The 15,342-nt window shown below is 41.7% G+C and overlaps 1 protein-coding gene across 1 annotated transcript in view; it reads left to right on the plus strand.

Moving 5' to 3' along the window:
* RAD54L (RAD54 like) overlaps positions 1-15,342 on the plus strand; it is a 652,988-nt gene that overhangs the window by 295,152 nt on the left and 342,494 nt on the right. The window contains exon 12 of the mRNA XM_044085902.1: positions 5,182-5,312. Coding sequence (XP_043941837.1) covers positions 5,182-5,312 — 131 coding nt within the window. The remainder of the gene's footprint in view (positions 1-5,181; positions 5,313-15,342) is intronic.

Below are 15,342 nucleotides of genomic sequence, written 5' to 3' on the forward strand. Positions count from 1 at the left end.
CGATTTCCACTTCTGCTGCCTTTTGGTCCAGGGTGTCCTTGGATGACATTTGTTCAGCAGCCACTTGGGCTTCATCCCATACCTTTATTACCCATATGGATATAATTTCCAGAGGGAGGGCATCATTTGGCTCTGCAGTGCTCCGGAATAGTCTTCTATGAGGACCTCCCAAGCTTTTTGGTAGCTGGGGACTCTGTCCCACAGGTTGATGAACAAATGAAGTTAACTACTTCAGATAAAGAAGTTATGTACTCACCATAATGTTCCATCTGAGTAGGTAACTTCATTTGTCAGCAACCAACCCCCCCTCCGTCCCCCTAACCTGTAGTTCGTCCCTTTTTAGGATCTTTGTGCTCCCTGTATCAGATGACATCAGGTTAGGATGTTTAGTTGATCCTTTGGTTGTAGTATTCTATAATGCTAAGCAAACTGAATCTGAGGACAGAGAAGGATGGCAGGGGGTTATGGGTAAGGGGGAGGAGCTTGGAGCTCGGGTCTTAGCTGAATAAAGCTGCCGGCTCGAATCCGATACCCACAGGTTGCTGACAAATGAAGTTACTGACTCAGATGGAACATTATGGTGAGTGCATAACTTCTTTTTCTCTCTGCATTACCTATATTAATCAACATTCAAACCACCATACTACATTAGAGGAATGCTTTAACAAAATAGCCAGGTTTACAGCTAATGCATCCTACCTTATACACCACTGCTTAACAGTAACTGGCTAGAACTACTTAACCACCTTACATTCACTCATCTTCAAATTGCTTACAAAATAATACACAAACCACAAATAAGCCCTTCTCTACAAAACATTCTCAAGCACTACTCCCCCACTGCTCAGGTAGTCAGAGCCAATTAATAACTTCCAAATCCCGTGATACAGCTACAGACTCAGTATACTCATCCTGTGTCACCAGACAGTGGAACTCCCTGCCTATGACACTAAAAGAGGGCAGCCGTGCCACCTACTTTAAGCACAATCTAAAACAGCACCTAAATTCTTCCTGGCTCTGTTCTTGTTCACACCCTGACTGACTAACTCTCTTAGATCTCTACACTGTCACCAACCCCTAACTTTCAAGCCCTCCTACCTCATCCTGTAAATGTCAATAAATATCTGTATTTATAATTGTGTATGCTTTTCATGCTGATAGGTAAATGAAATTTGTATATTGCTGTATATGTAAATGCAGCCTATTTATTATTTATATATTGCTGTATATGTAAATGCAGCCTATTTATTATTGTACAACACTCCTACAGAAATCAGATTGTATTAACTAACCTCTGTCTTGATTGTTTTATCCATTGCTTGATTCTAAGACCTCATTTCTACTGTTAAGAAACTGATTATTTTTTCTCTGTAAATTCTTTGTAATTTTTCTAACTCAAATGGTGCTTTTCTCCCTGGGCCTCTACTGAAAATGGTCCTGAGTGCCCAGTTGGACCATCTCAGTAAACAAAAGGCAATAAATAAATACAGCGTTATGGTAAGTACATAACTACTGCTTTTTGGTAGTTAAAATTTTTTGTCATTACCTTTTCCGCTGTTTAAACCTTTCTTGACAGGCTGAATCCATTCCGCCCCTTCCATCTTGTTATATAGCTTTAGGGAAAGGTGAAGTTTCCATTTAGATTTTGCAGCTAATTGGAGGGTGTTCTTCATGTACTAGTATTTTTTAGTTGTTATTAAGGGTTAGTGTTTTGTTGTACAAAGATAATCCCTTTTGACAAGTCCTTGTGCTTAACTTTATCTTTGCTGCATTTCTGGTACTTTTTTAGTCTTTTTTTAACCCATTTATGGAAATGCACAAGGAGTTGGGTGGTCAGAAACATTCCAAGTGTGGACTTGTTTCCAGTAGGAAAATAAACAACTCATATACCCTGTTCCTGGAGGTGGATCATTTAAATGCTGAATGTGATTTATGCAGAAATGTTAGTCACTGAATTTTGCAGGAAAGGAAAAATAAGCTGATCCTGAAGTGACTCCTGCCAGTAGAAGACAATAAGCAGGAAGAAAAGGGAAAGGATTGCCAGATTAGGCAAGACCAAAGGATTTTCACAGACCCACCTCAGCAAAGGAACCCAGTGCTGATGTTTCCCAGTTAAGATAGTCCAACCTCCTATGGAGACAGTCAAACCTTCCCTACTGGGGTCTTTTTTTTTTTTTTTTTAAGTTTTGTTTGTTGCTGAGACCAACCCAATGAGAAGACTTAAACTTTAATTTAGAGGGGGAATTATCTTGGTACATGGAATCTCATCCCACATCAGTTATGTCTATATGATTGACCAGAATGCTACAGAGCCCCTCAGTTCATATGGATTGGGACAAGATGAGGGCTTTGGTGAAGGACCAAATTGTATTTGGTGTCTTCTCTTCCCCCCTTTGTGCCTAGGGTAGCTAGAGAAGGACCTGTTCATCTTATATTCTTTCCCTGGGCCCTGTTATTGGCACTGGAAGTATCGGAGCCAAGTATCATTTCTCTGCTGTCCTTGTCACCACTGATAGTCCTTCCATACTGGCACCATCTCCCTTTGTAGTGGTGGCTGTTTTGGCAGTGACTCCTTCATTGTCAGGAACCTCTAGGCATGAAGTCATCAACAATTATGGCTTGGTTCTAATCTTGGTGCCAATCTCTTCAGTGCAATTTTTGGTGTCAGTTGCACTGGCATCCAAGCCTTAGGTGCAGATGTCAACCTCCACATCTGTCATGGTTTCATTGCTGATCCTTTTTGGTACCATGGACTCTGAGTCAACCTCATGGACATAGCAGCTTCGATACCTCCAGTTATAACTCAGGAACCTGAGTTTTTGGAGTAGATTCCAAGACAAACTTGCAGGCTGATAGACTTTAGAGATGCATCTTCTACATTAGCACCACCTCATGACCCTTGTCAGTTTGGAGCCTTAAGTCTATTGTCCATGTGCCAACAACTGTCAGTTTTGAAAGTTCTTCACAGATCCCGCCTATATGACAAAGATTCCTATTCTGATCAGTAGGATGAGCCCACTGTGAACATTCTGAGAAAGAAGGATGGCAAGACAAGGCAGTAAGACTCTGCACTAGAGTCCCCCCACCCCAGATGTGGAGCTTGATGAGTGAAAAGGTTCTGCATACTCCAGCCTGGAAGACCCCAGATTTGGGGAGATACTGAAATTGATTAGACTGAGCATATCATATTCCCTAGACTCCACTCCCCAGACAAAGAGATTCTGCAAGAAGCATTTTGATCCTCCTGCCTACATCTTTGGTGAGCACTCTTAACGACTGCATGACTGATCTTGTTGTGAAAAGGGCTTGGCAGAGCACTGACATGGAAATTGGGCAAGATCCTCCATCCTTTCGAAAGACAGTCATGTTGGGAGTAAGGCTTCCCATACTGACATCATTGTGATGGTGGCAGCCACTAAAAGATAGCATTCTGAAGTGAGCTCAGCACTTTATCCTCCAGATAAGGATACTAAGGAAATGGATTGCATGAGGAAATGCTCCTTTTCTAGTACTGTAGCAATTAGGGCTATAAAAACTATGCAATGCACATGATCCATATTCAGTGTGACCTGGTGGAGAAAACTCTTTGACACCCTGGAAAAGTTGTCTCAGAGATTTACAATGCAGACTAGTATCACAGGTTGCAGTGATGCACAGCATCAGTTTGCTGTCTATGAGTCAGATTCACAACATTGCAGATGGTGCTGCAAGAGCAGCAGGGACACACATTGCCATGAGGAGGCAGGCCTGGCTCAGATTATCAGGTTTTGAGACAAAATTTTAAGGCATCCTTTCTCATGCCCCATTTCATGGGTTCACACCTATTTGTTCTAAGGTGAAGGGGAAAAGTTGTTCAAGAGCAATCAAGAAGAGAAATCTTTCTCGGCTGTTGGGGTGAAGTTCTGCAGCTGAACAGTCCTTGCCAGGAGCCAGAAAGGAGCAAATAACTTAGGGTTCTACAAGACCCAAAATCAACCCTACAAACAAGGATTTGATAAAACTCCCATAGCTTTGGGTTTTATCCAGTGAACGCACCTCTAGAGACAGAAAGAAGTACAAATCAAGGATTTTGTGGCTTTCTCTTGGTAATTAGCGAAAGCACACAGAAAACGTGTCCAGCTGTCCAACTTTGGAGACAGTTGGTCGATTTTCTCTCTGTTTAGTTGTGTGGCTGGCCATCACGCAGGACAGATAGGTCAGGGACATAATTTCCAGAGACTATACACTTCTGTTCTCAAGTGCACCCACAAGTAGCCTCTCCCCCTTTGCCACACTTTTCATGTTGAGAGAAGAAGGCAGCCAAAAGATAGATAAACAACCTCCTGGAAAATAGAACACCCAAAAGGTCTCACTAGACCAGAAGGAGCCAAGTTTATTGCAGATTATTTTAGTATCCAAAATGGCAAAGACCCTCAGGTTGATACTTGCCCCAAGCTGCCTAAGCCAGTTTAAGTACAGCTATAATTTTACTTCCCCTCCAAACTGATCTTGTAGAGGTTACTCTGCAGTTGTGTGCCTTTTCCTGCTTTCTGTCTCCCTTTTCTTTAGAAGATTCACTAAACCAACAAATTTATAATTTTATATATCTGTTTTTTTTATTCTTGCTTGTAGAATTTGATTTCAGATAAGTTAGAAATTGAAAACTATTTTAGTCTGCATGTCCACCAAATTTGTTACAAGAAGGCTGTGCTCATGCTAAATGAATTGTTCCTTTGTAAATATGAGGTCTCAAGATTTTTAGAAGAGTCTTACATATGAGAAGGAGCATTGGATGTGAATTTTCAAGGTATTATACTCACTGCAGCGAGCCCTCTTAAAATCTGTTAATATGTTGAGTACTCACATTATTTGTTATTTGCAAATGTGAATAACGCATAGGAGACACAAGGAAGTAATCTTCACCAAATGAATTGTGGGTTATTGTAACAAACTTCCAGTTGAGGAAGTAAGTCAAAAAAAGTAAAGTAGTTCAAGACTACTTAGATGATATAAGGCATGTCTTGAAAGAGTTGGGAAACATGTATTTTGTTATGTAAGATCAGCAGCATACCATTTGGGAAGTGGGCAGAGTAGGAGTGCCCCATGGCCGTTATCTACCGTCAAAGATTTGTTTCTCTAAACCAGCCATAAGTTGTTTTACAAAAGCGTTCTTCAACAGTTTATACCATTTTTTCTCTCTAGGTTGACTTCTCTCCAAATAGAATTATACAAATGCTTTTTGAAGCAAGCCAAACCAGTGGAAGAGCTGAAGTCTGGAAAAATCAGTGTATCTTCTCTCTCTTCAATAACATCTCTGAAAAAGTTGTGTAATCGTAAGTAAAGAATACTACTATGCTTTTTTTCTTAATTTTTGGTCTAGCTGTGCAGCAGAACATAGAATGGGAATTGTCTGACAAAACCAATTTATCACTATTAATTTAGGTGAAAGGGCAAGATACATGAATGTTTGCAGTGACATAAGCTGAAAAGGCATTGCAGTCTTGGTATGCAAGTAAGAGACAATGCTGAAGGACCAGCTAAAAAATCATGACTTGACACAAAATATAATGATCTTAAACTATGTAACATACAGACAGGTAAGCCATTAATTAGGCTAGCTCACAACTCTGTATCATGTAGCTGCCTTCACACTAACCATTACCCAGGTGCACCTCTACAGAAAAACAAAACATTAAGGACATTTAAAATAAAAAGTAGGCATTAGGGAAGGACCAATATTCAGCATTTTATTCAGCATTTTGTGATCCATTGTCAAAGTATGGGCTATAGCTATATAGTTTACAGAAATATTACCTTTAATTACCAGGAAAATAACTTACAGGAATAATACAGTTATTGTAATGAAACTGACAGCTGCTTAGTAATGGTCTCATTCCCTTTTGTCTTTTTTTAAATTTATTTTAAAATTTCTTATTTTTTTGTGCTAATGAAAATGGTAGTTCTATATGACAGAGCTGTGTGCTGCTCTAAGCACTGTTTGCCTGAACATATAGCCATATGTAGTTCTTGATCATTCTAATTTGTATTAAGCCATGTTTTTTTTTAAATTGGCCCTTACTTGCATACTAGTTATTTGTTGTTTCTGTAAAGTACCAGCCACACCTCAGTCAAACCTTCCACACCTGTGTACTCTATGCAAGTAGTTACCACATGGTCAAGAAGAACTTGTCTCCAAGGAATGAACAATGTGACCATTAATATACTTGTACATGACTACAAGGGTTGGACATCCAAAAGATGTTATACTTGGGGTAGCATAAGCCAGCACCTTCTTCCAAGAACACTACCTTGGGATTCCACATGCCATATAGGTTATTCAGGCATCATGGAGGCCTTCACTGGTTTCAGAAATGTTGCTCATGTTTGCTATCTCACCACACTTAGAAATTTTTATTGACATTTAATGCCAGTGTAAAACATCAAAGTATTGGAGTTGCCATTTATAGTCATTGGTCTGTTGTGGCATACGAACAGATTCACCTGTGTCTCAGAACTGGTACTGCAGGTATTAAGTGGTGCAAAGACCATGTATGCCTGCATTACTAATAACAGCATACAAGTAGGGGCTATACTACAGGCTGCAAGGTGGGTTTTTTTGGGTTGGCTTAGACTCTCAAGCTTGCAAGGTCATTGTTTTTTTCTGCCTGGATGATGACTCCTTTCAGTCTGCTCTTGCCCGGTGAAATTAGTATATGAGACTGAGAGAGGGTCCAGTGATCGGCAAGTAGTGAGGACAAAATGCCACACTCCCCAAAAAAAAAATAGAGGGATCAAACTGTTGTGTACACTGTAAAAGACAGACTAGGTAAAGTAATTAATGCTGATAACGTGAATGGGCGTACCTTCATTGAAGGTTGTGCGTCAGGGCTGGCAACTCGGCACGTAAAAATCTACTGCTAATCATTAGCAGACCGGAGTTCCTCTGTGGCAACCCCTAACCGGGAAAAGCCGAAAGACACAACAACGTATTGTACTTACTCTATCTTATGCATCTCATGGTTCTGTAATACAAGCACAGTACCCAGCATGCAATTGCAGATTATTAGTTTCTAGGTGAGATGAGTGAAACTGTAATGATGTTGTGCAGTGCATAGCAATCCGTTATGTTCCGCCTGCTGATTAGTTATAAATAAAGTTGTTTTGAATTCTGTTTACAGTGTCTAGCTGTGTCATTCCTTTTTTCTAACCTTGAATTGTACATCACATTTCAAACCTGCTACTTAACCCCTTTTCTGCATTCCAGATTTGCAGCAGCAATTGGAAACTGAGTTCAGAAATCTTCGTCCGTGTGTACTCACTACTACTGCAGAAATTACACCGTTCTTACTTTACATGCCACTGTATGTGAGGATATGTAACAGCAGGAGTAAGGATTTCCTGAACAGTTTTCATTTGATTTCCATTTCTAACTCACCCTTTGAACTTCTAATAGCTACCCAGTCTTCTTTCAACTCTGTTGAAACCTGGCTCACCAATAATCAGCTCATCCTTATTCCCAAAAAAGCAAACTTACTCTTTCTCCCCAAAACTGTTACTCATAACAAATCTACTTTTCAAATAAAATCACTAAATCACACTCTCATAGTTGCTGACTCTAGTACTAAACTCCTTGGTGTAGCCATTGATGATCAGCTAACATTCGACCTCCATATAAATAACTGTAAAAACCCATCAAAAACTAGGACTTCTCTACAGAAATAAAAAAATTACTAACCCCTGAATTCAGAACCACAATCACACATGCTTATCTTTTGCCATGCCTAACATACTTCTCCCAAATGCTCACAAATCTTAACTCCACATTACTTAGCAAACTCGAATCAACCTATCACAAAATAGCCAGATTTGCTGCACAACAAACCTACAAATCTCACCACTGTATCTCCCTCAAACATCTAAACTGGCTCGAACTACCACACCTCCTACTCCTCTCTCAGCTCCAATTATACATTCCATTATTTATTCTCCATCCTACTGTCCAGCACTAGGCACCATAATCTCACACTATGTCCCATCCAGACTACTCAGGAGCTCCACCCAAGACCTTTTACAAATCTACAAGCCCAAGTCCAAAATAGGAGCCATTACATACAGCTAGCATCCCTCTGTTGCTTGGAACAAACTCCCACAAGAAGTCAGATCACTTTCATATCCTAAAGTATTCAAACTAGCCACTAAAGAGTACTTAAAAAGTCACTGGATTTGTACCTGTTCTCAGCCTCCTTGAATATATCTTCACTAAATAAGAAACCTAACTTCCTCTGTCTTACCATCATTTCTTCTCCTCTATACCAAAACATTTACAACTTAAACTAGTCTACTTCATCATTTTTTACCTAACACTATCTCCTTTCCTTTTGCTACAGTATTCTTCATAACATTTTTATAGATAATTGTAACTGCATATATATATATATATATATATATATATATATATATATATATATATATAATAACTGTTCTACTAGTTTTATTATGAATGATTATAATGTTAACTGTGTTTGTAATGGTTTTACCTTTTGTAAGTATGTTTTGGAGCTTTTCTTCCGGCCTCTGCTGAAAAAGGGCTTTTGCTCAGTCAGAAAATCCCGGTTAACAAATGTAAAATAAATAATAAATTATTTGCTTGCTTTTGTACTTGGCATTTTTAAACAAGGCAGGTGAACTGGTCAAACTGGTCCAGAATCACTTTTCAGTCCCCAAGCCAGTTGGGAATCATAAACATATCGAATATGCCTATGTTGAAACAAACATAATTATTGAACACGAGTTGGTTGTACTTGGACATCTAAGCTGTGGATGTTAGTGAGCCTTCAGATTTGCCTCTTTATCGGTTAAAATTCCGTTTTTAATTTATCATGCAAGACATGGGCAGACATACATTAACAAAAAAGAAAAAAAACATATTAATATTTTTCATTTACATAGTCATTCCAGTGGGATAGGAGGATAATGCCCCAACTACAGTGCAGGTGACCTGAGTTTGATTAGCAGCTTGAACATCTGATGTAGCGACACAGAAGGATGGGGATACCATTCCTGGTGGATCGATGTTCTTCGTATTTCACTGTTGCAGTCATCACATTAGGGTTATCTGCTTGCAGTAGCCCTCAGTCCACCTGATTAACAAAGTCTTGGGTCCTGCATTGGTTGCTGTCCCTTATTCCATGACGTCAGGTCATCAGGGGTATAAAACATGCAGCCAACGCCATTACATCAGTCTTTCTTGCTGTGCGGTGCCTGAAGCAGAAGCAGTTCACAAGTGCCAGTCGGCCGACTCCTGAAATTTTCGTTTTCGAGTTTCAGAACCGAAGTCTTCAACTAAAAGCCAAGTACCCCATTGGGGAAACTTTTTCTTGCTCTAAACCGGTCAGTAAAAGTAAATAATTACATTACTTGTGGAAAGCAAGTACCTCATAAAGATTTTCATTCGTACTGTATTGCTTGCCTAGGCCCTGACCACAACGTACCTCGCTGTCAGTTTTGTGCCTTATTTAAACCACGAACTATCTGTCATAGGTATATTTTCGCTTCTAAATATTTTGGTGCTCGGTTCAATTATCCTGATATGTCTTCGGTAAGCCATCCGACTACCAACATTCCTAAAAAAGGCAAAGATAAAGACAGAGACAGGCCGCCTAGGTCCAAAGCTGCTTCTCCTAAGCCAGTTGCCAGTTCGCCAGTACTCAGTGAGGCGCTTTTGCAGCCCCTGATACCCGCTACTTCAGATTCGCAGGCCTCTACTGAGACCCATTCGGAGTCCGGTATGCCATGAGATGCTTCAACTGTGGGACCTGCGGATGTCTCTACCTTGGATGGGTCCAGAGCCACTGTGCAGGCACCAGCTTCTGAGGGTGTATTCAGGCGTACTGACTTGCATATTAAACCAACGCCATCTTCTTCTTCAAGGCCTAAAACTCGAACCATGCCTAGAAAACTGATGCCCAGACTGCATGGTCAGGCCTCTGTGCCTAAAAAACAAATGATAAGAATGGCTGAAGACCTTATTACTTTAATCAGGGGAAGCCAGCCTTCCCTCTCTAAGAGATCTAGGACTGAGTTTGCTTCTGATACTTCTGACCAGGATTCTGAAATTTCTGTTTCCTTTGATGTCCAGGATTTACCCTTATCTACCTATGAGGATTCTGATGCTGAGGACTCTATTCCCTTTGCTTCTTCCCCAGAGGATTTCTCTTTTAGTGAAACCTTGCATACTCTCAGGGAGCATTTTCATCAGGAAAGTCAGGATTTCTCTGATTCTAAAAAGCGGCTTAGGGATTTCTTACTACTGCCCCAGCACAGGCCTTTAGCCATAACTCCAGTACTAGACATTGTTGATGATGCCTTTTCAGAATCTAGCTTGGCCCTGACTTTATCTCCTGCTCCCAGAAAACCTGATCGATATTACAGGGTCCCCGACTCTCACAAGTTCCTTTTTAAAAATCCTACTGCGGATCCTGAGACCACTTCACAGGGACCCAAGGGCATTAAAGCTACTACTGCCAAAAATCATACCCCCCTGATAGAGACTTCAGGGCGCTGAATAGATGGGGTAAGAAGGTATACACTTCTGCAACTTTGGCCATTAGGGCCTTAAACTGACAGTTTCATATGGTAAAGTATCAGCAGCATATTACTGGATTGCTTAAACAGAAAATGATGTTGATTCCTGATTGTACTGAAAATAAGGACTTACAGGATTTACTGCATTCAGCTGAACAAGTTGGAAAACATACTTTGCAATGTAGTTTTGATTCACTAGAGACTTCTTGCAAGGCTACTGTAACTGGGTCTGTACTTAGAAGGCATGCTTGGCTTAAGGAGCCATCCTTGCCAGATCAAAAAGATAGAGGAAAAAGCTAAATCTATGCAAACTGTTAAAATATTTTTTACAAGTACAACCTCCAACGTTTAGTAGGCACTGACCTTCCAAGAAATGGTCCTTTCCTGCCTCCTCCAGACCTTCTCAGTCCAAACCCAGATTCAGCAGAGCTCCCAGGCTTCAGTTCCAGGGTACGCACAGGACTAAGCAGTGGGGGGCCTCCACTTCCAAATCTGGGAGTAATAAAACTCCCCCTATGGTAAACTGTCTCAGTGACTTCTGTTTAAAACTTCCAAGCACTTCTCAACTGACTGCCCCTTTGGGGGGAAAGATTGCTCTTCATGCAAAGAACTGGGAACTCATCACCCAGGACAAATGGGTTTTAAATATAGTGTCCCAGGGATACAGATTCACTTCCACATGTTAACAACACCAAGCAGGTGGCCAGATCTACCCCCAAATCAATGGGCAGAGGCCCAAAAGCAAGTACTTTCTCTCTCTTAAGCATGGGGGCTATTCAGTTGGTGCCAGAAGAGGAAAAGGGACAAGGTTTCTACTCAAGACTTTTCCTGGTACCCAGAAAAGACAGTTCATGGCGTCTCATCCTGGACCTGTCTACTCTAAACACCTTTTTGGTGATTCCAAAATTCAGTATGCTGACTCTTCACCAGTTGCTCCCTATGCTAGGCAAAGATGCCTGGTTGGCAACAGTAGATTTAAAGGAAGCATACCTGCACATCTCAATCAGGGAATCTTGCAGAAGATACCTACTCTTCAAAGCAGGCTACACGCACTATCAGTTCTCTGCACTGCCCTTTGGCTTATCTACTGCGCCCAGAGTATTCACAAAGTGCCTAGCTCCAGTCATTCCATTTTGCAGGCAAAGAAATATTCAAATATACCCATACCTGAACGATTGTCTAATTCAGGCAGAAAGCCAGGACATACTTTTGAATCATCTGGCCTTTGTACAAAGGGTGCTAACTTGTCTGGGGTACACCATAAATGAAAAGAAATCACACCTGGTACCCTGTCAACAAATTATTTTCCTGGGAGTAAGCTTGAATACAACTTCCCAGAATGCTTTCCTCACACCAGAGAAACAAATTTATTTGACAACCTACTTCAAACAAGTGGCCACAAAAACCCTGCTATCTGCAAGGCAAATACTACAAGCCTTGGGGTTCATGGCCTCCTGCATTCTTCTAATTCCATATGCAAGACTGCCTATGAGGAAACTACAATGGTATCTAAAAAGCCTATGCAGTCAACATTCTCAGGACCTAGAAGCAATGATTCCTATCATACCTTGTCTACGCCTAGAGTTCCTTTGGTGGGCAGAGGCCTGCCACCAAAACAAGGAGCTACCATTCACACTACCCCCTGCCACCCAAACCCTAACAATGGATGCACCAGACTATGCATGGGGGGCTCACCTGGCAGGGAAGTGCATTCAGGGCAAATGAAAACCAAGTCAAATGCACCTGCATATCAATCAAAAAGAAATGTTACCTGTACAGAATGCTCTGACAGCCTTCAAGGACCACATTCTTCCAGGACAATTAATGGTAAAGACTGACAACACCACTGTTATGTGGTACATAAACAAGCAGGGGGGGTACACATTCTTACCCCCTCTGCAGACTAGCCATGGCATTGTGGAACACAGCCCTGAGCTACCAAGTGCATCTACAAGCTCAATTCCTGCCAGGAAAACTAAATACACTGGCAGAAGGACTAAGCAGAAACCTCATGGACCCACACAAATGGAAACTGGAACCAGGGATCTTCAACATGTTGACAAGCAAATGGGGGAACCCAGATATAGACATGTTTGCCTCCCCCCAGAAATATCAATTAGACAAATTTTGCACAATGACTCCCCACAAACAAGCTTGGAAAGTGGATGCTCTGTCCAGTTTATGCCTTTCCTCCTCTGCTCTCCAAAGTACTACTAAAGATCAAACAAAACAAACCAAGGATGATTTTGATTGCAGCAGACTGGCCACGCCAACACTCGTACCCCCTCTTGCACAGTGTGTCACTGTTGGCCCCATGGCACCTACCTCAGACTCCTACCCTATTGTCTCAGCAGGAGAACCAGATTCTGCACCCTCAGCTTCAAACACTGAACCTAGCAGCCTGGCTAATTACCTAATCTCTCCTTTACCATCCCTCAGTAAACCAGTGATGGATATCATTTTAGAGGCAAGGAGGCCTAGTACTAGAAAATCTTATGCTGAAAAATGGAAAAGATTCTGTGCCTGGAACCAATCTCAAGGGATGAGCACAGCAGTGCCCAATTTACCTCAGATTTTACAATACTTAACTGAGATGCTTCACAAGGGCCTGTCTTTCTCCTCCGTCAAAATTCACGCCTCAGCCATTTCCACTCATTATAACACAGAACCTCCCCTTTTGTCTCATCCACTGCTCAGGCAGTTCCTCAGAGGGGCCGAAAATTTACGACCACCCAGTAGAGCTCCATCTCTAGCCTGGGACCTTAACTTTGTATTGGAGAAACTCACTCTTACTCCTTTCGAGCCAGCTGCTACTGCAGACTTAAAATTCCTTTCTTGGAAAACAGCTTTACTTCTAGAAATCACTTCAGCAAGAAGGGTTTCTGAATTACAAGCCCTCATGGCAGTGGAGCCTTTCATCACCTTTCATGCGGATAGGGTGTCCCTCTGGATCAATCCCTCCTTCATGCCCAAGGTGGTATCCAGTGTGGTCCTTAATCAGTCCATTCATTTGCCAACCTTCTTTCCTAATCCACAGAACAAAGGGGAACGGATACTGCACTCCATAGATGTGCACAGACAATTTAGATTCTACAGGACTAAACCTCAAAGGAAATCTGACCAACTGCTGGTGGCATTTGCTGCAGGGGCAGAGGGGAAGTCTATTTCAAAGCAAACCATTTCCAAATGGATAGGTCATTGCATTCATTTCTGCTACAAGCACCATGGAAAACCTATCTCACAGTGGATCAGACCCCACTCAACCAGGGCTACATCTACCTCTACAGCCTTTCTCAGAGGCTTCCCTACCAGGGACATCCTAGAAGCTGCTACCTGGAGTTCTGTACATTATCATCTGTCAATTTTCTCTAAATCCAGAGCTGGCTTTGCCACTGCAGTCTTGCAGGGCCTTATAGCTGGTCCTAATGCTATCTAAATTCCTCCTCCCATCCTTAGCTTTGGGAATCTACCCAAATGTGATGACTGCAACAGTGAAACATGAAGAACATAGTACAGTTGTGTACACTTGCCATAAATGTAGATGTTCGAGTGTATTCACTGTTGCAGTCCTGGTTACCCTCCCTCCAGCCCCCTTACTTCTTTTGGCTATACCTCTACTCTCCTTTACTATGCTCAAAAGCTTTTTGGTGTATTTGCTTTTTTGTTGGAGGTATAACCTTGTATATTTATAGATTTAATTGCTTCCCATTGCGGGGAGGGGGGGGGCACCTGACATCTGGGGCAAGAAAAACTGATGTAATGGTGTCGGCTGCATGTTTTTATACCCCTGACGACCTGACGTCATGGAAGAAGGGACAGCAACTGACGCAGGACCCAAGACTTTGTTAATCAGGCCGACTGAGGGCTACTGCAAGCAGATAACCCTAATGTGATGACTGCAACAGTGAATACACTCGAACATCTGAATTTATGGTAAGTGTACACAACTGTACTTTCTGTGGACATCTCTAATGATACTGTCTGGTGGTGACTGAAAATGTCACATTATGAGGCGTATGGTAAAGGGATAACAGGGTGCGAACAAGTCTGAGCTGCCGTTGAGGTGGAGTGATATGCCACACATCCCCTTTGCATGCCCACGACTCAGTTGTACCATTGGAAAAAAAGGAAAGGGGGAGTAACAAGATGGACAGAAAGTTTGAATTATGTATGTGAATGGCTGGAACCCCATAATGCCATTAGGTTCCATGTCAGCCCCAGCCCTAGCAGAGATCGCTCAGCATGGTTTCAGACCTGCCCATAGTACCACTACAGCCCTCCTCTGCTTCACAGACACAGTAAACAGTCTAAAAAACGAAGGCCTGCAGGTGTCAACTCTTTTTTTGGATAAGTCCAAAGCATTTGACACAGTCTTGCACCAAATCCTGCTAAACAAACTAAACCAATATCACCTATCAAATTCCACTCTTACCTGGTTCTAAAGCTACTTAACTGACAGGTGCCAAGCTGTGAAATGGGAAAATTCTCCCTCTCCCCAGCTGCCCATAACTATAGGAGTCCCACAGGGTTCTATCTTAGGACCACTACTATTCACAATCTTCACAAATGACCTCCATACCTCCACATAGCATGCATCTATCATTCAGTATGCAGATGACACTACCTTAATCTGTGCTGCACAAAACATTCCCACCCTCCTGCAAACAACTCAACTAGCATTCTCTGACGTTGAAAACTACCTTACCAAAGCCCAACGTATCCTCAATCCAAAGAAAACTCAGCTTATGATTAATAACCAGCTCTAACAAAAACACTGAT

Source organism: Protopterus annectens, chromosome 10.part0 (assembly GCF_019279795.1).
Source record: "Protopterus annectens isolate FY-2018-M chromosome 10.part0, PAN1.0, whole genome shotgun sequence".
Taxonomy (NCBI): domain Eukaryota; kingdom Metazoa; phylum Chordata; order Ceratodontiformes; family Protopteridae; genus Protopterus; species Protopterus annectens.